Source organism: Corvus moneduloides, chromosome 8 (assembly GCF_009650955.1).
Source record: "Corvus moneduloides isolate bCorMon1 chromosome 8, bCorMon1.pri, whole genome shotgun sequence".
Taxonomy (NCBI): domain Eukaryota; kingdom Metazoa; phylum Chordata; class Aves; order Passeriformes; family Corvidae; genus Corvus; species Corvus moneduloides.
The window spans coordinates 4,520,712-4,542,187 of NC_045483.1; the positions used below are offsets into that span (position 1 = coordinate 4,520,712).

Here is a 21,476-nt window from a genome sequence, read left to right on the forward strand (position 1 = left end):
ACCAACTCTACCAGCAGCAAGTTTTCCCAGTATAACTAAGCTCTTTGATGATACACTTGCATTGCAAAGCTGCTTTGATAACAGGGAAGAAAGAAGATCCAGAGCTGTTGAAATCTGTTAGGCACTTGACACAAAGTGGCACACATCATCCATCACTGAAGTCTCTGACTACCAAAACTGACTTTGTAGGCTTCCCTCATAGGAGCAAACCTTCCTAGGTCCACGAGGTCACGAACCCTTTCCCCTTTCTTCACTTCTACGTTGTCAAGCAACACAAATAAAAGGGCAGGATGGATAACAGGAAGAAGAACAGCAGCGTGGAAGGAGCTGTGCCACATCAAAGCAGTCAGGCCTTTGTAGAAGAGCAGCTTTTGTTAACTTCTCTTCCAAGAAAACCACCTGCCAGCAGTTTACAACATGGAATCAAACTATCCAAGCACATGTTCCTGGTAGATCAGCCCACTTGGTTTATTTCTGTTTCCTTTCCAGCCCACCAATTTGGTGCGTTTAGTTTCTTACTTCCTAATCTTAAAATTCCAGGGTGGATAGTGATGTCTCGTTTTTCAGACAACTGACTGAAGATATTTATTCCTATCCTTGCTTCATCTTAACTCAGGGCTTTCCAAAATACATTTGCTAATACTCTAACTGGAATTCCCAGGGCAAATACTAGATCTATGTTGTATACACACTTCTAGAGACCAAAAGGTTAATGCCTTATGGTTATAGCTTAATGCACTATACGTGGACACCAATAAACAAAACTCTCTTCTGTTACCAAATGTACAATTCCACAATTAAATTAATTAAATTCCCCCTTTTTTGCCCCTTCAAGAACACAAATTACATGCATCAAAACAAAACAGCACTTTACCTGAGAAGGAGGATCTGACAGCGGGGATCTTTTTGGTGATTTTTTCACCCTAAATGTATCACTGAAAATAAAGGTCACACTGTTAATATGGTAATAGCAGCAAGAATCAGGTCACTTCACACTTAGCAAGAGACAGCACAGACAATGCAACCTCTGTAAGCCCTTCTGCATTAAAATCCCATCCATTAGGCAGCAGCACCACAGACAAACATGCCATGGGTACATATTTCTGTCATGCACTTGGAACAGGCCTTGATTCCCCAAAAGCTGAGAACAGCAGGATTGCCATATTTTTCATGCTAACTCCTCACACATTCACAGGGCAGAGTTACTGCTCGGCTGCAGTTCAAATCCCTGCTCCACCACAGGCACCCTCTGGGGCCCTGTGGAAATGATTTGGCTTCTGTCTGCTTCAGTTTCCCATCCAAAAATTAGGTCTAACCCACACCTTTACCTGAGAATTAAAACTGTGATAAACTTAGGCTCCAATGACCCCAAAAACCATGAAGAAAAAACCTGGTCTGCTTTAGATGAACAGAATAAAACCATGTGAGGCAGATGCTGTTCCCCAGATGCCAGAACAACCTGTGTCATATTACAAATGGGCATAACAATGTTTTTAAAAACAAATACAACAAGAAATATGGCAATTCTGCTTCCAGTTCCCCCAACACCTCACAGTGCAGACTGGGAGCATGAACACTGTAGCCCTCCAAAATCCCACAGGTTTCAATCAAGCAAAAGGAATGAAGAACACACATTATGTCATGATGGTGGATAATTATGAATGTTGCCTTTATGTTTATTCACAATTGGCTAAAATATTTTCTAACCAGAAATAAACTAATTCTCTATCTGTTCTCTGGATGCACATTGCCAGAGTTATTCAAAACCATTTATGTTATGAGCTACAAGAGGGAGAAAAATACCACAGCAAACTCACTGAAAAAGACTTTATGTTTGAACTGAGATGCAGTGGCAAAAATTAGTGCCCACCAGCTCATCCCTAAGCAATGATGGCAAGGTTGTCACTAGAAATTCTAATGGTGGGTTTCAATTGGCAGAGGGTAAATCAATACCACTTCTAGAGGGGAAAATAAATTGGGCAGCTGAATATTGGTGTGTTCAATGCCATTAATTATCCAGTTATGATGACAGAATTAATAAGGATAACTTTTTCCTTTAAGAAGGACAAGCACTTTATGCAGTAGTTACAAAGAATTGACTGTGCAACGTTGTTCAATGGTAGAAATAAAACTTCCATATTTTAGCTCAAGGATAACAAAATCTCTATAGTTTTTAAATGAGGATCTTCTTTGATAGGCAACAGATAATGAGGCAACAGATTCCTCAAACTCATTCACAGTCAGGCATCTGACTTAAAATAGCTTTCATATGTGCAAGTGAAGTGAAATCATTAACATAAAAGCTTCATGCTGAATAATAACTGATCATGCTGCAAAATAAATAAGTAAAATTAAAAAGCCCATAAATCAAAGAGGAAATTTGAATTGTTAGCTTAGAATTACTTACAACAGAGAACATACAGACATCACATCTTCTACCATCCTAAGACAAATAAGACAAAGAAAAGAGAGACAGACAGAAGGAACTGACAAAAAAGATTAACCTACAAATACTCTGTTAATGTGTTAAGGCAATCTGATCATGCATATTTTCTACCTGTATAATCTTAACCCCTACTTCTTATTGTGAAATACATGAGGAGAAAAAAAATATTCATCAAGTCCTTCAGTGTTTTCCAGTTCAATGCTATACTTCTGACACGCTTTCATCTTATAGAACACATTTTTCAAAGCTGACACCTTCAACTTCCTTTCAACACACTAACTGTCCTTGCCTTCGTGATGGAGGCCACCTGCTTGCTTTTCAAAACACAGTATTTGTTATTATATGAGATGCAAAACTGTTCCTGAATGGCAGCTAAGCTTAAGGAGAGGGCACGGTTATTCCTGGTTTTGTCATGTTTGCTGATGTGTTGTGACAGCACAGAAAAAGCTACTTGACCATTTCAAACCATCTACCCAGGTCAGGATGGAAAATGACATTTCTTTAAATCTCAGCTGTTTTGGTTCTCTCCAAAACCTAACCTGGTGTTCTGACAGAGCAAACTGGTATCTCCCAAACCAGAATCAAACCTTGCCAAACAGCCTAGGCTAGGAAAAGTTCTCATTTACTTATAAGCTTAGCAGCTTCTGCTCATCTCTCCTCATGTGCAATGGTCACGACAGCTGGCACCTTCCATTTCTAAACAGCCTCCAGCCATCCAAGAGCTTCCAGAGCAATGCCTGCACAAGCAGTGTCTCTCCAAACCACCTATTTTTACTCCTCACTGTGAGCTGGCACTGGGGAGGCATCAGCTGCTCTTTGCTCAGCATCACCTGAGCAACGTGATTTGTCTCCAAGCAGCTCAGCACTCAGGTAGACGACCAGAGAGCAATTTGTATCAAGCTGACACCTCTTCTAAAAACCTCATCTTTTCACAATGCTTAGACTACTGCAGGTTTCATTCAAGAACAAAAATGGCTAATTTTTATTGATTTGACACATTAGACTGAGCACATGGCTCAGATTCAAAGTAGTGCAAGGCTTAAGCAAAGGCTTAAACTCATGCCTGGCTTCCTCACCTCTAATCTAGAAATCACTGCCTTCCACATGAGGAACTCATTTTCAAACTGGTCCATAGGGTTTGATTTCTGCACCCCTCAACAGTGCTAATAATCCCTCCTGCCACTGCCTCCCCTGGCATCCCCTAACAAGCCTTAGGGTAATTTTCTTCTAGAAAGTACCACAGCTGCAGGCTGCAATGTGTTATTAATATGCAGAGTCTCCTCTCTGTAAAAAAAAAAAAAAAACAAAGAACACTTGCAAAAGCAGGTTATGGGGCTGCAATGAGCAACACACAACACAACACAGTGAAAGCAGTGCCAAGCACAGGCTGGGAATTCCTGCAGCCCTCCTGACCCAAGAACTTGTGAGCCCTGAGCTGGGGAAGATTCACTTCTCCCCCATGATAAAGACCAGCAGTGAACTTTGTGATTCTAGGATGGGGTTTTCCTGTGATTCATTTTCCCAAGGACAAATGTGGCTTAGCAAACTCTCTGTAAACTCATTTTGCCCCTAAATTAATAACTTTGGAATTCTTTCCAACATTCAAAGCAGATGGGAGAACCCAAGAGGCCCACACTGGGGGTCTGTCAACTCCAGCTACTGGAAGACACAAGGAGACTCCAGCTGGTTGCAAAAACTTAAGGATCTGGTGATGTTAAATTCCCCTCTACACTTCCCCAGTAAGATTCAAATTGTTCTGCTCTTGCTGTCAGACTTTTACATCTTCTTGGTTTGGACCAAACCAGTTTGGACTGCAGGTTTGGAAAATGTGTCATTTACCACTAAATTTCAGGTATACCTCAAAAAGAAGCAATACCAGAAAAAACCAGGCTCCTCTCTCAAAGAACACAACTCAACTTCACAGTGGTCTAAACTACCCATAAATCAGAAATGCCCCTAGGAAGAAAATAATGGCACAAGCTTCCTCAAATCTGACAAGGGAATTGAATTAGAAGCTTAGAAGGCAGGAGGCTGTTCAGAAAAATCTGAATAACCTCCATCTCACCCTGCACAGGAGGTCAGCTTTTTTACTGCTTTACATGAAGCATGTTATCTTCTTATCTTAAATTGGCATTTAAAATTTTTGCTCCCATTTTTGTTAGCTAGCTGGAACATTTAAACCATAAAGGGACATGAACTGAGATACTGTCTTATAGATACACACAGGAGATCAATTTCAGATATATGGGATATAAACTTAGTGGTCACCAACTCAAAATAACCATATCTAAACAAATAAAGCAACATGCAAATCAGCAACCAGCCACAGGGATTTTTAACCAAATATCTAAAACCAGCAATGTAGAAAATTTATCCTGGAATTTGTCACCTATGTTTAAAAGCTGAATATTTCCCTAACATGTAGCAGTTTTGGAGATTTTAAACTTTCTGCACAACTGTAAGCTCTCTCACAAAAAGGAATTTTTTCACATTTTTTAGTTGTGTATGTAAAAAAGAAAACATTTCAATACTGCACTCTTCTGTTTCAGTTTATTTTCTTTTAAATACCATAAATCACTGGATAAAACCATTTTTCTGCTGTTTGCAGTATGAGATTTGTCACTGCCTTACTATTTCACATCCCACGCTCAAAAACAATGATTCATGAAATAGTTGTGCTGGCGTGATTACTTCGATCATCTTAAACAGCATCGATTTCCCAGGATGAGATCACAGAAAATTGGGTACGAACCTGATAAAATTACAATTTAACCAGGTTCAAAACTACACGGAGTCCAAAGACTTAAAAAACGCCGTTGCCTAATGTGGGTTGGTAGCTCTGGAAATATCAAATTATTGAGGAAACAGGTTGAGGGAGAGCAGGAACAGCCTCCCAGCGCGACTCCAGCCGTGACCACCAACATCCACGGTCATCTCCCTCTCTCTATTCAAATATAAATCCTGTGTAACTGTGCTAAGGGGGAGGAATGGGCTGCTTCTATTCTAGAAACGTCTCTGCCCTTTAACTTACGTTTTTAGTGGCGTCTTCTTCTTCTTGGCAGGTTTGTTCAGGCTGTCTCCTTCCGTTCCATTCGTTTCGTTGGCACTGGCTGGTATCTCAAAGGAAGCTGGAGATTTGGAGGGTGAGCTGGCTATCTTAGAAGACGACTTGAAGGGGTCAATGGAGTCCTCACACATGTCTGGCTCGAAGCTGTACGTTTGTTGGGGCAGTTTGGGCGATTCCTGCATTTTTGTACTGGATGAGAAGGGGTTGAAATTGGGATCATCCCACTTGTCGATATCAAAAGTGTAAGAGCCTTTCGTGATGGGGATTTCATTTGGGTCAGTGGGCGACTTGGTCGGGGTGGTCAGAGCATTGTCAAGCTTCTCCACCGGTTTTTTAGTCTTTGGCCTCCGTAGCGGCATTTTAGCACCAGGCTTTTTCCCTGCTTTTTTGGGAGGAGGAGTGCTCTCCTGCTGGTCTTCGCTCCCCCCTTTCTCCTCAGAGTAATCGAACTCCAGCCTCAACGCAACGCCTTTGACGGGAGGGTCCTCCTGTCCCCCGGTGTCCGGCGGAGTCACCTCCACAGCCTCGGGGGCCGTTGTTAGAGGTAGTGTTTTCCTGCTGGCAGGGGGAGAGTTCTGCACCTTGCCACCTCCGGAGCTAAATGCACTAATCCCTTCGAAACGGTCCGGATCCGAAGGGTCGGATCCTTCAGGCACAGGCGGGGCCTCCTCTTTCTCAGCAGAGATTTTGGAAGGTTCAGTACATTCGGGCTTTGCTGAGTCAGCCTTCACCTCAGATGCTTTATCCTCACAAGCTGCGTGGCCAAGCTCAGGAGGTTCTTGTGGGGTTTCCTTCACCAGGGGAGCATCCAGAGGTTTTTTGGCTGACTGCTTCTTTTTTAAGGAAGCTGGTCTGGGTTTTTTCGTTCTCTTGAGGGTACTGGAAGCACTGCTCGAACCAGTACCGTACACATCTGCTGACGGTGCTAACGTCTCACTGTTGCCAAGGTAAGATGCTCCATCAAAATCACTGGCCTGCAGGCTGAGAGATCGAGACAACGTGGATTTGGAAACTGGGACTGAATCCGTGGATTTTCTCCGGACATTTGCTTTGGGGTCACGATTCTTCGGCTCTGCAGAGCTCGTTCCTAAGGCATGGAGAGAATCGACCAGCTCGATGTTATCAAAGTCCAAGTTGTAGGTTCCACTGCTGGCTATGGGCTTGTCCTCGTCGAAGACAGTGGAGAAAGAATGGGGAGGGGGACGGAAAGGGCTCTCTTGAACTGGTTCACTGTGTGACACATCGGTTACGGGTTCAGCTTCTGAACACAGTCCTGTGGGAACACACAGAAAACTCAGCGGACTTCAAACACATTTTTACAACTGGGGCTTAGGAAGTTTTGTTACAATCTAATATTACTGCAAGTAAAAGAAAAAGGCATTAAAATCATACAAATTCACTAAGCAAACCGAAGTGACTTTTCCAATATATGAACTAGATTAGGGGAAAAAATAGATCTGTTTTCCCCAGTACAGGATTCAAGGCAAGTATCACAAAAAGACAGAATACATATTTGCAACAGCCTCTAAAGCACCTCTTCTAAACTATCACTTATAGAGATGGGTATCCCCATAATGCACTAAATATTCCAAATACCAGAAAAACTGCACATAAAGCACTTTTTTACTCCCATTTTCTACTACTACAAAGACTCACACAATCATGTCAGAGCTCTTATGCTCTGTAAATTGACTGGTGCTTCGGTAATTACATGTTGACCTTAAGTTTTGTTTCCCATGCGCTATTTTTACCAATTTACCCAGAGGAAAATGGCTTCCTCTCCACAACCCATCAATACTGCTCCTCTATCTGCCCCAAGCACTCAATATACTCTACTTTGACCTCATAATTACAAGTTTATAATAAGAGATGAATAATTGAGAACTTAGTATGAAATAAATTATGGTAAAGGTAACAAAAAAAAAATTCATTTAGAGAACTCCACAAATATTTTCAGTTGAAAAATCTTCCTTTAAAAAGCTAGAAGCTCCCTACAGATTATTTAAACCAGGTTTTTCCAAGTGTAGTTCTAATTTGTTGATGAAAAGAAAATTTTGTTGAGAGATTTATATGTTAATACTCTTAATCCAAGCAGCTTTCCATTGCAATTAAAGGTTTTCTTATTGAATGGAACCCTAAAATGATTTATAGAAGTCTCTTCACCCGGGATATAACAACTCTATTGGACAAAGTAGAAAAAGACAAGAGTGCATAACAAAAAACCAGAAAATCTATAGGTAGGAAAGCATGAAGGTGAAGGTCCTTGCTGCCTTCCAGCTCATTAGGCTGATTATCCAAATGTTTTACAAATCCTGCATATGGTTTGCTCCTGCTGTGACTGTACTACACTGATGTGAATGTACCACGGTCACCTCTGTCCCTGTGTGTCTCTGTGGGGTACCAGAGACCTGGGACAGCTCTCCCCAGCTCCCAGTTCAGGCTGGGCTCAGCCAGCTGCTCTCAGCTCTCACCGAAGAACAGAATGCCCCCGTGTTTCCTGTTGAAGCAACACAGCCTTCTTCACGTTGTCATTTTTTTTAAAATTATGCAATTATAAAGAAAAACAGTCATACAAAAATGAATGCTTTGCTCAACCCTAAACGATTTCAGAGACATTTCCGCTCATCCTTTTCATACCAACCCTGACATGTTTTGCAAAATAACTCTCATTTTGCCCCGCCACATTCATTAACAGTGTTCATGAAAGCAATACAGACAATCAATTATTATTTTAGTGAGAAGCTATGAATGGATTAAGAACAGGGGAAAAAATTTTCCTTTGTTTCAGAAGAAATTGTATGCCTGCTCAGAGACTGCAAGAATTATTATTTATGGGTGTAGAGGACAGAAAAGGATTTAAGGGAATTGGACACATTTCCCAAAGTGGCACCATGTACTTCCAGAGACTGTCAAAGGGATGACAGCTATGCAGTTTCTCTTTCAAGACTGTGAAAGTTCACTAGGCTACATCAATTAAAATAATATTCTAATGTGTTTTTCTGCTAAATGAATGCTAATAGCGTGGCAATACCTCAGAACAGTTTATTTTTCTCCTTAATCCCCACTGGTTTGGGCTTGGTTTCAGCCTGGCTGAGGAGTCATTAATTAGGCTTCGTTTGCCAGTCGAGCTGGTGCTCACTTCACACACACATCACTTTGTGACACTGATGGGACTCCTGTTAAGGGCACTCAGAGAGTGCCATAAACCTCCAGCATTAGCCTAATCTGTCCCTTTCACCCTGAAAGGAGAATGGAAGGCACTTCAGGGGAATACATCACGATAAACACTGGGATGTCAGCGGAGTACAAATGTAGGTCAGCGTGAAATGGAAGTGGGATCTGAACAAGGAATCGTTTGCAGTTATGCACTGTTTTCATTCCAGCCTGCGTCAAAGCCCTCAACAGCACCGAGGCCCCGGTTCAAAGCAGTATAAACAGGCATTAAAACAAAGTAAAATAAAATAAAATAAACCACTGCCCCGCAGGACTTGGACTGTAAATGAGAGGCTGAGGTTTGGGATGCATCACGCAAAGGGAGCGTGCAAGCTACTCTCAACAAACCAGCACTTAAATTCTGTGTGCTCCACACAGTGCAGGGCTTTAATCTCCTTTAACTGCTTATTTCACGACTTCCTCCTCATCAAATCCTTTTTACTCAAGAATACGGATTTCTGCAGAGTGTTGCTCGATATTTTTACTGTTTCTTTATGAAACAAGGTGTGAAACTGCCTCAGAAAACACGGCTATTGGCAGAAGTGAAATGCTGCTGTCAGCCTCTTCTGGCTTTACGACAGGACTGGCTCACTCCTGGTAACAGCAGAATTGCTGGGGCAGGAGATACAAATGGTACTCAAGGCTTTATCACTACAAAGGGACATGAAGACCATTCTTTCCTGACATTAACAGCCTGTTCAGAGAGCAGTGACATTTGTTCTTTTACAACACAAAATGAAGCCAATCAGTATCACTACAGTATTTTATTAAAATGCAGTTTGATCACAAAGGAACATACTACGACACAAGCTATGGGAATTAAGGCAGGACTTGCCCCAGAGAGAGGCCAGCACAAGGTTTTCAGTCAGGTTTATGCCTTTTATTGGCACTGAGTCACCCACAATTTGTACTGGTAAGAGCTGCCCACAGGTGTAGACATTAAGTTTTATAAAGCACTCCAAGAATGTGGAGGATAGCTGGGGAACTTACACTGCAATAAAAAAACCAGGCAAGCTCCTCAAACTCTCTCATTTCATTCATTAAAAAAAAAAAAGGTCCAAGTTCTGCTCCTTCCACTAGGAAATTCCCCTGATTTCAGATAAATTTTGACTGGATCAACTATGAAAAACCCAAACCCAACCCCAACAACATAAAACTCAGACTTCTTGTATCCAGGTGATGAGACCTAAATATTAGAGCTACATGGAATATTTAACATTGGGCATTTTCATCTGGCACCTGTTATGGCAGAACCAGAAGTCCCTAGAAAGTCACAGAATATCCTGAGTTGGAAGGGACCCACAAAGATCACTGAAGTCCAACTCCTGGCCCTGCACAGGACAGACCCAAGAATCCCACCCTGTGCCTGAGGGCTTAAATAAGATATTTTAAGACTGTGTGCATTAATAAACAAAACAATTTTCGATTGCTCCTTTACAGAAGTAGGCAAGGCAAGATGCTGAAGCATCTCTAAAGCAGAGGGAACCCCAATAGACTGAAAATAGGCCTTAACGTGCTGAGCTGGAAACAAAATGAAACACTATTCTGACAGGCTTAGCAATAAAATTTGAACAGATATTATAAGCAAATACAGCAAAAATTAAATTCCAGTTCTGTTTTCTAGAGAAAAAGCAAACAAAGGCAAACGTCTGGAAAATGCATACAGCATGCACCCACTTACTACGCTATGAGGAAAAAATGCCAAAAGCATGTAAGAATTGGAATTACCTAACACTAGAAATTTTGAAACACAGTTTATTTCAAGTTTCTTCTTGCTATGACAACCCTTTGATGTCAGGAAATCAATTAGTACCACTTTTTTAAGGTTCTGTAAAAATACTTTTGTCATTTATTCTGAGAGAAAACTTTGTATACAAAAGTTTCTTCTCAAATTTTACGTGTCAGGCTTCAAGAGGAAAAACACTGAAGAAGAACGCTTTCCATACCAAAAATTTAGTTTGTTTTTGTCTGGACTGTAATGTCTCTACTGGAAAGCCTGACCTCAAATTTCCCTGGCACCAGAAAGACTCAAATACAGGTGCCCCATATCCTGATTGTTGGGCTGTAATACACACAGGGGACTCCAGCTCTCACGGCTCCCCTGTGAATACAATCCAAATTCAATACTCAGCTGGGAAAGGCAGTAGGGGTGACAGAAAATTCCTAGGCAGGAATTCCTGGCCAAAACCAGGGTATTTGGGAGAATGGGCTTGGGGGACATTCTGGTACTCGGATGAAACAAGGGACAAGAGGACATTGCTCTGAGAAGCTGAGGAGACACGCAACAATAATTTAAAATAATGACAAAACCTAGTAAATGCAACCTCAAACTCTCCAATTTGCCTCGAGATTATAACCCATGTTTCCCACAATTTATTTAGGGAGGAATGGAAGGGCTCATTGGTGGCACTTCCAGGGGCCCAGGGTTAGTTTCCATACTTGCTCTGTTGCTCCTCTTCCCCTCCAGACTTGCCCTCAGACTGACTCCCCTCCTCTGCTCTGCTGCTGATGGACCAGAGCCATGCAGCAGGTTTTGCCCCACCAGGAGCTGGCACAAACCCAGCATGAGTCCAGCTTAGTTCACTTTCATCATATTTATGAAACTACCACTGAAGTCAACCTAATTAAAAACTCTCCTCTTGGCTTTCCGGCAGTGGGGTCCAGCTGCTGTGCTAATGATATCACTCAGCACAACTACAGCCATCTGCATAAGTAATTATTGTCAGCTATAGATGAAATAATCCTTTAAACACTTACTGTGCTCCCTCCTTGCACCGAAACACAGGCTCTGTCACCCATCCCATGTGGAAGATAAAGCCATGTGGCTGCTGAACCAGGAACCCAGCAGGACAGTGCTGCCTCTCCCTACGCCTGTGCCAGGCTCTCCAGCTGCCCATATTCCTCACTCCTCCTTTACTGAAACCTGTTCTTTAAGCTTTATGGTACCATCCAGGAACTCTGCTTCAATGCCTGTGAGCCCTGAGGAGGGGACTCGCTCTCTTTGTGCACAGCCACATGCATAACTTAGGAAATAAATAAACTACAAGACACTCAAGTGGTTTATAAAGTACAAAATGTTTAACTTTTCTCATTTCTAAACACCTAAACTATAGTCTTAGTATTATTTATTTCTCCTAAAGATTTCCAAAACAAATGAATGCTTTGTGTTGCCCTCCCACATTTGGATTTTTTCCGCATTGCGCATCTTCTTCCCCTCCAATAAATTCCCCTGTTGTGTAACTGTGTTTTGCATCCTTTTGGAACACTGAACATAGCTCTGTCACTTTGCTGTAACTTGCCTCCCATGGACAATCTGATTTGCAAATGAAGTGGTTTCCTCTCTGCCATCCAATGGCCTTCAATAAAGTTCACACTGGCTATGAATAGATATATTCAGTTTGCCACTTTTCTTCAGAAAGATGCGAAAGAAAGGAGGGGGAGAACTGGGACGGAAGGAGACAAGAATCACATGTGCCAGGGAAGCACATGTGTAATCAAGGGCTTGAAGATAATCTACTACAGTAATTAAAAGCACACTCCAACCCTGTTCAGCATGTCTGTTCTTTTGTTCTCTGAGCACTTATTTTGTACTCACTGCATTGCCAAAGATTTAAAAAAAGGAAAGAAGATGCAGAATGAATAACTTTTGGTACAATGACGAGGGAACTCTAACAGCAGAAAGTAAATAGCATCAGGATGCCTCAGTATTTAGTTTTTATTTTGTGAAATAGGTTTGTTGAAAATCCTTGAAGCTTCTTATAAACTTGTATCATAAATCATGATCTTAAAGAGCATTGCTTAATGAATAACTCCCAGAAATGCTTTAGGTGGCTTGAGACCTTTAGTGGGACGCTACAACTCTTTCCAAACGCAATACAAGTGAGCTTTAGACTGCTGGGAGAAATATTATCTGCATACAGTTTAGCCAGGTGATCAAGATGACTTGACTTTCAGATGGGAAAAAAGACAGCATAATGGGGAATTCATTCTCAAACTGTTGAGCTGTCATCCAACAGCCCAAACAAAGTTATTTTGGGCTAATAGCATGCTTTCTACTCCCTCATATTCCATTACTCAATCTGGAGTACAAAGAACACTTCTTTGTGGAACGAATTTCTTTGGGTTTTAAACACAGTTCTGCCTTTTTAAAGATTTTATTTTAAAGATTTTATTTTCCCCAGTATGTACCAATTTTCACATATATATATACCATACATACATTCATACATAGCCCTGTGTTCCTCCAATAAAATCAGTACTTCTGTTATTCTAACGAGCTTTTTGATCACCTCCTGTTTCAGGTAACACATTTGAAAAAGGCATTTTGTTACTTGTCACAGTTAACAGTGCTTACACAGGTACCTGCATCTGCAACTCACATCTCCTTTTTCTACTCCTCTGACTCTCTAAAGGCCCTACAAAAAGAAGCTTGATTCAAAAGGAATTAAGTTCTTTTATACAAAGCTCCTCTTTTCTTTAAAATTTTTCAAACGTTATGGACAGATTCTCCAATACTTTATTCCAAGAGGCAACAGGGATTTTCCTCTCTCCATGGGTAATTAATTAATATTCCAGAAGCCAATTTATTAGCATTAATTCCTCGCCTGTGCTTAGCAAAACAGCTCTCTGCATATTCACCTCCCTCAGTAATGGGTCCCACTCATTACCTGTATCTTCCACAGGCAGCTGAGGCTTTATTTCTTGCTCTGCTACATCTGCAACAACTGCTGCTGCTGCTGCTGCCGCTTCAGGGGGTGGCTGTGGAGGTGAAGGTGGTGCCTTGACAGGTGTAGTGGACTCCGGGGTCTCAAATGCTTCTTCAGAGTCAGAGCTCCTGGGGAAAATCAAAGCAGACTGGTGAGCACAGTGAGATTCACGTTTGCAGGTCAGGCTTGGGAACGCTGGGCTTCCTGAGCTGGTGGCACAGACCTCAGCTCTCAGGCTACCTCTGCATTTCCCAAAGGAGATTTGACATTCCAGGATGGTTTCCAGAGCAGGATGTCATGGCTGTGGTCTTCTCCCCTAGACAAGTATTTATGTCATTTGTCTTACATACTTGGAAATAAATCCATCCTGCAAAGCCTGCTTCCCAGTGTGAGGGCGGCTCAGCCACTCAGACCAACAACCCTGTGTTACTCCTTGGCACAAGCACACCTAAATTAACTAAAAAATATAAATAAAATAGATCCTCTCAAGAGAATTTCCCAGCTTCATAAAAAACCCCCAAACATCTAAAATACCACCAAATTTCTTTGTGTGCTCTTAAGGGTGAGAGCAGACATGAAGTTATCTGAGGTGCAGCAAACCCTTGGGCATCCTCCTCCCAGAGAAATACTACATTCTATTCTCAGCAGAATTTTACCAGAGCCCTTTCCGAACAGACCTTGTGACACAAGGTAAGACAGCCTATAAAATGCATGGAACCCTGGTATTTTCAATAATCCTTCTGTGGCACCATGTGCTCACAGGGACACAAAAACCATAGGGACCACAATGGGCTGGTGCCAGCCCAGGAAGGAAACAGCAGCACCCAAAATGGAGTAATTCAAGTGAAACACAAGCTTGAAAGGGAGCACTTCTACAAAATTATGAGTAACATGAACATTAAGCAAAGATCTAAACCACTGAAGGACACATCATCTGCTCTTAGAGGTGTACAGCCACAAGAAACTGTCCTTCTAGGTCTGGAAACAGTAGATCATACCTGTTCTTAAACTGAGACCAAATCATAAACATTTCATCCTTTGGGAGCAAGGAATGCAGTAATAATGGTGTCATACTCAATATGCACTGAACAAATGTTCAATATACATTCAATAAGCATTTCTGTTGGTCAGATGCAGCTTTGGACTGTTGGTCTGTAATAAAGTGAATTGAACATGGCAGTTTGCTAGAGGACAGGACTGATTTGCCCCTTCCCAGTGAATCTGTGTTGCCATAAAATGAGAAGCCATTTCATCCCCCAGAAGCACTCCACAAGCTGCCCCAAATCAAGGACTCCTCTCATTTTACTCAAGTTAGAAGAGAACTCTGAGCTGCCAGATTCTGTTTGGTTTCCTGAGACTCGTGATTATTTCAAGCAGCTCCATGTCAGGAGAAGTACAAATACAGGATTTGCATTCATTTGTCTAAATCCATCACAGCATAAAGCCTTCGGAGAGCTGGGGAAGAAGAGACCCCACTGTCACCCCTTACAGCTCGAGGAGCACAGTGGTCCTAATCTTCCCTCTCCCTCTTCTCTGCAGCATCCCAGTGAGAGCTTCCACCTCCCCCCACACAACCAGGGTGCACATCATGACCCTGTGCCAACCAACTCCTGGCTCATCACCCCTACTCCTGAAGCAAAAGGAGTTCTACTAGGTGATAACTTTGGATGTTTGGATATTTATTTTTTTTTCCTCCTCAAACTTACACAGCTCAAAACCACCGTGTCTGGCTTTCCATTGTATCTGTTGTCACTGCTCCTCAAAAAACCTTCTTCGTGTCACTTCTTTAACCATGCTCATTCCTCAGGCCACAGAACAGTCAAACTGGAACACGCACACTGCATAATTTTAAATTATATCCCTACAAAGATGCACCAGGTTTTAAGCTCCACATGTTTTAAGCTTAAAGAACAGCTGCAAACAAAGGGCTTCTGTAAATAAAGCTTCACAATAGGTATTCAACAACAACAACAACAACAACAGCTTTCTCCTCCCTCCGTGAAGCTGGTTCAGGAAACTTTAAAGTAGAAGAATCAAAGAGAAACAGAGTTGTGTGATATTTTCCCAGTGTCATAAAAATAAACCCAGGAAGTTATCATCTAAACCAACAAAATGAGAAGTAATTCATATCTCTCAGGCTTTCACACAGTTTTTCATTGTGCTGTGCTTAATTAATGTTTCACCCTCTACGATATGAACTCGAAGTCTTGCTCTGTAATACTCAAACAATAATGTTTAGACTCCTTTTTTCCAAACTGTCTGTATAGCCACGTAACATATGCAGTAACTGGAACAGGAAAAAAACCCCTCTATTTTCATACCCTACTCAAAGCAGTAACTGCACTGTTGAACTGCCCTGATTGAGAAGTTCTGTGTCCTCCTTTAGTTAAATTATGGAAAGAATTGGTGTCTGTTTATCTCCCTTTTAAAGGAGCTCCTTTTGTTTGCTTGGTCTCTTCCTTGGATGAGCTGGGCATAAGCATTTGAAGTAAAGAGAAATACTTGTTCTTGTTTGTTCACTGCATGAGTTTCCACTCTGGAAAACCTCTCGAGTCTGTGGACAGACAGTTGAGGTGCCTGAGCTCCAGAAAAAGGCTTTGTTTTGCTAATATTTAATAATTCCCAAAAGATTCCGATGCAACACTCCTGATTTTCAGCTATTACAATCAAGTAAGAACTGTCTTAACCATAACTCAAATCCTGACAAGCTTGTTTTGGGAAGCAATTGTGCTCACAAAGAAAATTGTATTTAACAAAGAAACATGAAAGGAAGTTTAATACCAGAAAAACCTTCTCTGTCACGGCCTGGGATCTGGGCAAAGGCATAAAGCCTGGAAGCACATTCCAGTACTATGCTCCAAAGTCAACATGCATCCTGGAAATACTAAATCTTGTGTTCAGTTTTCCCTAGTGAAAGAAAATATGGACGATCCCTCTTATGTGGGATATTTTTTTTAAGACTACAGTCCTACGTTCAAACTATAAGAAAAGATTTTCCCAGAACAACAGGATTTCCTGTGAAAAGGAAATTACATATTTCAGCCAGTTCAATTCACAACGCCTTTTTTCTGAGAAAGTCAGGGAGCACGTGGAACAAAAAGAAATAATGCTGCTGCACAGTTCTTAGCATAAAACAAGATTGCCAAATTGTGATACACCCTGAGAATAGGCACCAATTCAAAGCTGCACAAGGAGCAGCCACCACGGGTCCAGCTGTGGGCAGGTTCTCAGCAAAGGAAGAGTCTTGATCATCTAGAAGATGATTCTGATGCTCCAGCCAAGAATGAAGCAAAGAGCAGAGGGTGAGTCCCCTGTAGGACTTGTTTGTGGGGCAGTGATGAATTGGGAGCTACAGGAAGGAACACACATTCATGCATCTGTTTAGCCAGCCTGGGAAATTAGTGGGAGCTTACTTTTATAAGATGTCATACAGATCTTTCCATCTGTATCCTTTGGATTTGTACACAACAGGCAAAAAAAAATAGGGATTGTAGAAGTCACAAAATATTCTTTCAGTCTGTCTCTTTCATGTTCCTTCTTGAAAGAGCCAGTAAACAGTAAATACAACACATACAGATGGGGTTCAGTAGCAAGGGAGAACAGGGAAATCCCAGAATCAGACTAGATCAACCAAATCTGGTAACACTGCATCAACTTGTGGAGCCTGAGCACTCCCACTCTCATCTGGGAAGTCTGAGCTCTTGCCCAGCCTGCTACATAAATCTCTGGAGGAAATACTGAAAGCAGTCACCAGGGCTGACCTCTCTTCCTCACCTCTGGCCGTGTGGAAACCCAGCCTCATAAGTTACATTACCTTTTTTTGTAAACCACAGGCTCTTACAATTTAAATCCTCCCTGATTTCAGAATGAAAAATTGCCTTTTTGTCAGTGCAGCTGGAAAGCAGTCAGGAAGCAAGAATGAGATTTCTTCATTCCCCTGCCTCTCCTCGCTGCCTGCCCTCGTCAGGCAGACACAGCCCCTCAAGTGAGTGAGATCACCCCAGTTGCCACACGGAAACTCAATTCATTAAAAAGTAGCTTTCAACAGAGCTGTGGCCTTGGGCTGTGTCGGGAACGCTGCCATCTGCCTTGGGTTCCTCCAATATTTACACTGCAGCAGCACAGCCAGCACCACTGTGCTCCCTGGTTCCATTTCACAGCAGTGAAAGAGAATATAAAAGAAACTTAAAAGCAGGACTTTGACATGAGGACTGAGCTCAGCAGCATCGCCTCCAATGGAGGGGCTCAAGGGAGCAGAACTGGAACTGCGATGTGCCAAGGGAGCTCCACAGGCTTTTGCAGAGTTACTTCATTTAGTGGTAAATCTATATAGAGTTTTTTATTTAGTGTACAGCCTATTTCAGGAAAAAAACCATGCCTGACTACTTCATGGAGTACTGATCTATTGGTGTGCAATATGAACAATCTGGAGAGGAAATGCGGGGTGATACGATGAAATTTTGAAGCCAGGAGTTGGAGCTGCATTACTGAGAAGTTCTGCCTGTGCTGGGAGTGGGGAGAGCGGGACGGAGCCAAAGGAGGTGCTCTCCATCAGCCAGGGTTGTGGAATCACAAGTAACAACATGAAGACTGGCTTCAGGGGCATCTGCTCCACAAAAGCTAAGGTGAACAGCCTCTATTTCAGTTTGTACATTTCCTTCCAAACTTTGCAGTTAGGAAAAAGTACGTTTTGGTTCCCTAATTAGTGGAACGTGTCCTGGATTAAATGACGTCTCTCCTACCTGTCAGCAATATCACTGATGCCCTGCCAGCACTCTATAAACTCAACTTCCTCACTGCTACTCAAAAAACTCACCAATTATTTTGTCTCTATTGATACAACAACTTCATTCTCATGGTGTATTTGGAAATAGGAGATATTGGGAGGAAATAAACCAGGCAATCCTACAACATGCACACAACAACAACAAAACCAAACTGTGCCACCCAAGAGTGCTCAGCACGTAATGCAATGAAAGCAACAACTGCAAAGGTTTATTGGATGTTGTTGTTTGCAGACTGACCTCTAATTGTAGTGTGAGGGCCATTTGGAAGTGTACAGAGAAACTGAGGACTCAGAAGATGAGCAATTCCTCCCTGACCAGTTTTAACTGGTAGTAACTCCTACAGTCTTTTCTTGAGGTACAGCTGGGCTCCCTGAGGGGGAGGAGACAGAAATGGGTATTTTGTCTTTTTTTTTGTCCCCTGTCTCATCTTTAGATCCACATGTTCTTTACAGCTGGCTAGAGCTGCAGCTCAAGTGGAAAATGTCTGTCCAAGTACATCCATCGCCTCTAGGAAACATAAATCCACATTGAAGTCCTCTGCAGACCTGTTTCCTGAGCCTTAGGACTCAAACAAGGAATCTGCCACCAGGGCATCATCACACAGTGCTCAGTTCCTGTACTGGTACTGGCAGGAATCTGAGGCAAACACAGAGTCCAAAGCCATGGCATGAAGGGCCCAGATGAGCAAACACTGCAGTGCCAATGCAAAAGCACTATCTGTGGCAAGACCTAAAGGAAACAGATTCCATCAGGCCTGGCCCTCCAAAGCATCTGCAGCTGTTATATCATAAAGTTAAGGTATAAAGTTCACGAGTATTTACTGAACAATTTATCATGCACCAAGAGAGGAAACTCAATCACAGAGAAAAAGAAAAAAAAAACCCACAACTTCTTAAAATGTTCAATTTAGTATTGAAGATTAATTTTGGCTTTCATTCTTGGTATCTCCCACTGGGAGACGAGCTGGAAATAAAAAGGAGGAATGAGTTCTGTAGTTTCACCTCCATCGATCATTTTTAGAGATGATCCTCATAAAGTCTGCATGAATAATTCAGGTGTGGTTTACTGATGAGCCCAGAACCAACGATGCAGGAGTGGCTGTATCCTTCTGAGGTCAATCTGATTGCGTGTTACTTAAGCAGGCACTTTTACTGCAGTGGCAAGGGCCACCCAGGCTGAGAGATTTGGAAAGACACTCAGTAACTCCAAGCTTTAGAGTTTCTAAAGCCAGAGAGACAAGGCAATCAGAGATGTGCATTAATTTCAGTCAAAGCTTATTCCCTGTAAAGATCTGATAAAACCTTTTCAGATTTCTTGATGCCATTTTCAACGGTTAAACTGATTTTCCCATATGGCTCTTAAAAATCCCCCAAAACCAAGCAAGGAACAACAAAAAAAGAACACTGAGGCAGGATATTTCAGCAAAACATCTCTCCAGATGAAGACCAATCCTGCTCTCAACTCTGCCTCCGAACTGCTGCACATACACAGAATCATAAAATAGTTTGGGCTGGAAGGGACCTTTGAAGTTCACAGAGTTCAGTGGTCTTGGGTCAGTTCAGTTCAAGTCTGCCTTATCCACTCAGGCTGGGACCTTTTCACAGCATGAACAGCTTCTTGCTGTAAATGTACGCAGAGTCCAGAGGGGGAAAATGACTTCTTATGACATTTGAGGGCTTCTTCTCATTTTGTTTATATAAAATAAAATAACTGACAATCTCTCATAATTCATCTTGTGGTATCACTTGTGGTACAGTTACACAAATCTAATACAGAGACACATACAGTCTTTTCTCTTTTTTTTTTTTCCTTCAAGCTCTTACAAACACAGCCCTGGATCATAATTCAAAATCATCAGGAGAGCCCAAATGGTAATTCCTTTCCTGGAGATCAAGTTACCACTTTAGGCCAGCAGCCATTAGCTGACCCCAGGGCATACTCATGAGGACCAAGAATATTCTACAGCTACAACAGAAGGTCATTTTGTTAATCCCAGCACTAGGTTAGGATAATATCAAAGATGTGCCAACTTTCTATGCTGTGATTTTTGCATAGTATTTGCCTTCACAGTGACTTGCAGCTAACATGACATCCCCCAATAATTAGCTTGTTTTAACATTATGATTGTTAGCTATTACATGCTTTGAATATGAAACATCCCTACAGATTTTAAAAACCCACGGTAAACAGAGATGCAATGGTAGAGTTATCTGGTTATTTTAGGTATTCATATTTGGTGTCTACCAAATTCACATTAGTCTACCTATCAAACCAAGCACTCGCAGATCTCTTAAATGCATGGTTTTAAAAAACAACACAAACACACATGGTGAGAGGCATAAAAACATCAAAAACAGTATTTCCCTTTTCTCTAATAAAATATGCTTTTGCAATTAGAGGGGGTCTCAGAGGAATTCTGTACCCTCTCTGGGGGTTGGACCAGATGATCTCCAGAGATCCCTTCCAACCCCAACCACTCTGTGATTCTGTGAAAACCTTTTCAGTAACCTCAGCCCAGCCTGCCGGAGCTGAAGGGTGGGTGACACTTCAGGGACCATGGAAAGCCACCTGTCCTGCTGCCTCTGCCCCCTGGGGAAGGTTCCCAGTGCTGGATCTGATGTTTATATTGAGCCCGGAGCTGGGGGAGGTACCAGCACGTCACTTACGTGTCACCACACTCCATTTACAATACAGTTCCTTTAGGGACACATTTCTGACCATTAACTATTAATGGACCTCTCTCACACTATTGTAGGGCAAAGTGACAAGATCATCCATCCAAGGATTAAATAAATCCACAACAAACCCATACTGTGAGGAGACCAACCACAAAATGGGTCACAAGATGATGATGTTGGGAAGGAAACAGATCACCAAGTCTTCCTTCAACTCACATCCTGCTCCCACAGGTGTGACACCATTGTCCCACAGGAACATTCCTACTGATGTGCACACACAGGATGAGAATAAATAAAAGAATATAATAAAATTATGTTTGGTACCTGCAAGGTGGACACAGGAAAACTAGAGGGTAGTGGGCTCTGAGAGCCTGCTCCAGCGATGCGCAAAATGCCCCAGACCACTGACCAGAAGTCAGTGGGAATTCAGAGATTTCTAGTGCTGAGTCTGCACTGAGGAAGTGCCATCACCTTACAGGGGAATCCTTCAGTATGCTAGCTGGTATGTATGACACGTATACAGAACATGTATCATATGTGTACAGAAAAGGCAATCACACCCTGAGCTACTCGCTGCAA

At 42.1% G+C, this 21,476-nt stretch overlaps 1 protein-coding gene across 15 annotated transcripts in view; it reads right to left on the minus strand.

Annotated features, from left to right (window-relative positions):
• TACC2 (transforming acidic coiled-coil containing protein 2) overlaps positions 1 to 21,476 on the minus strand; it is a 130,060-nt gene that overhangs the window by 25,962 nt on the left and 82,622 nt on the right. For 10 of the 15 annotated variants that reach the window (XM_032115822.1, XM_032115821.1, XM_032115831.1 and 7 more), the window contains 4 exons: positions 13,394 to 13,560; positions 5,478 to 6,786; positions 2,408 to 2,443; positions 875 to 935 (listed from right to left, as the gene is read on the minus strand). In XM_032115822.1, the coding sequence (XP_031971713.1) occupies positions 875 to 935; positions 2,408 to 2,443; positions 5,478 to 6,786; positions 13,394 to 13,560 (1,573 nt within the window). The remainder of the gene's footprint in view (positions 1 to 874; positions 936 to 2,407; positions 2,444 to 5,477; positions 6,787 to 13,393; positions 13,561 to 21,476) is intronic. The other 5 variants (XM_032115834.1, XM_032115826.1, XM_032115825.1 and 2 more) reach the window with 2 other exon arrangements.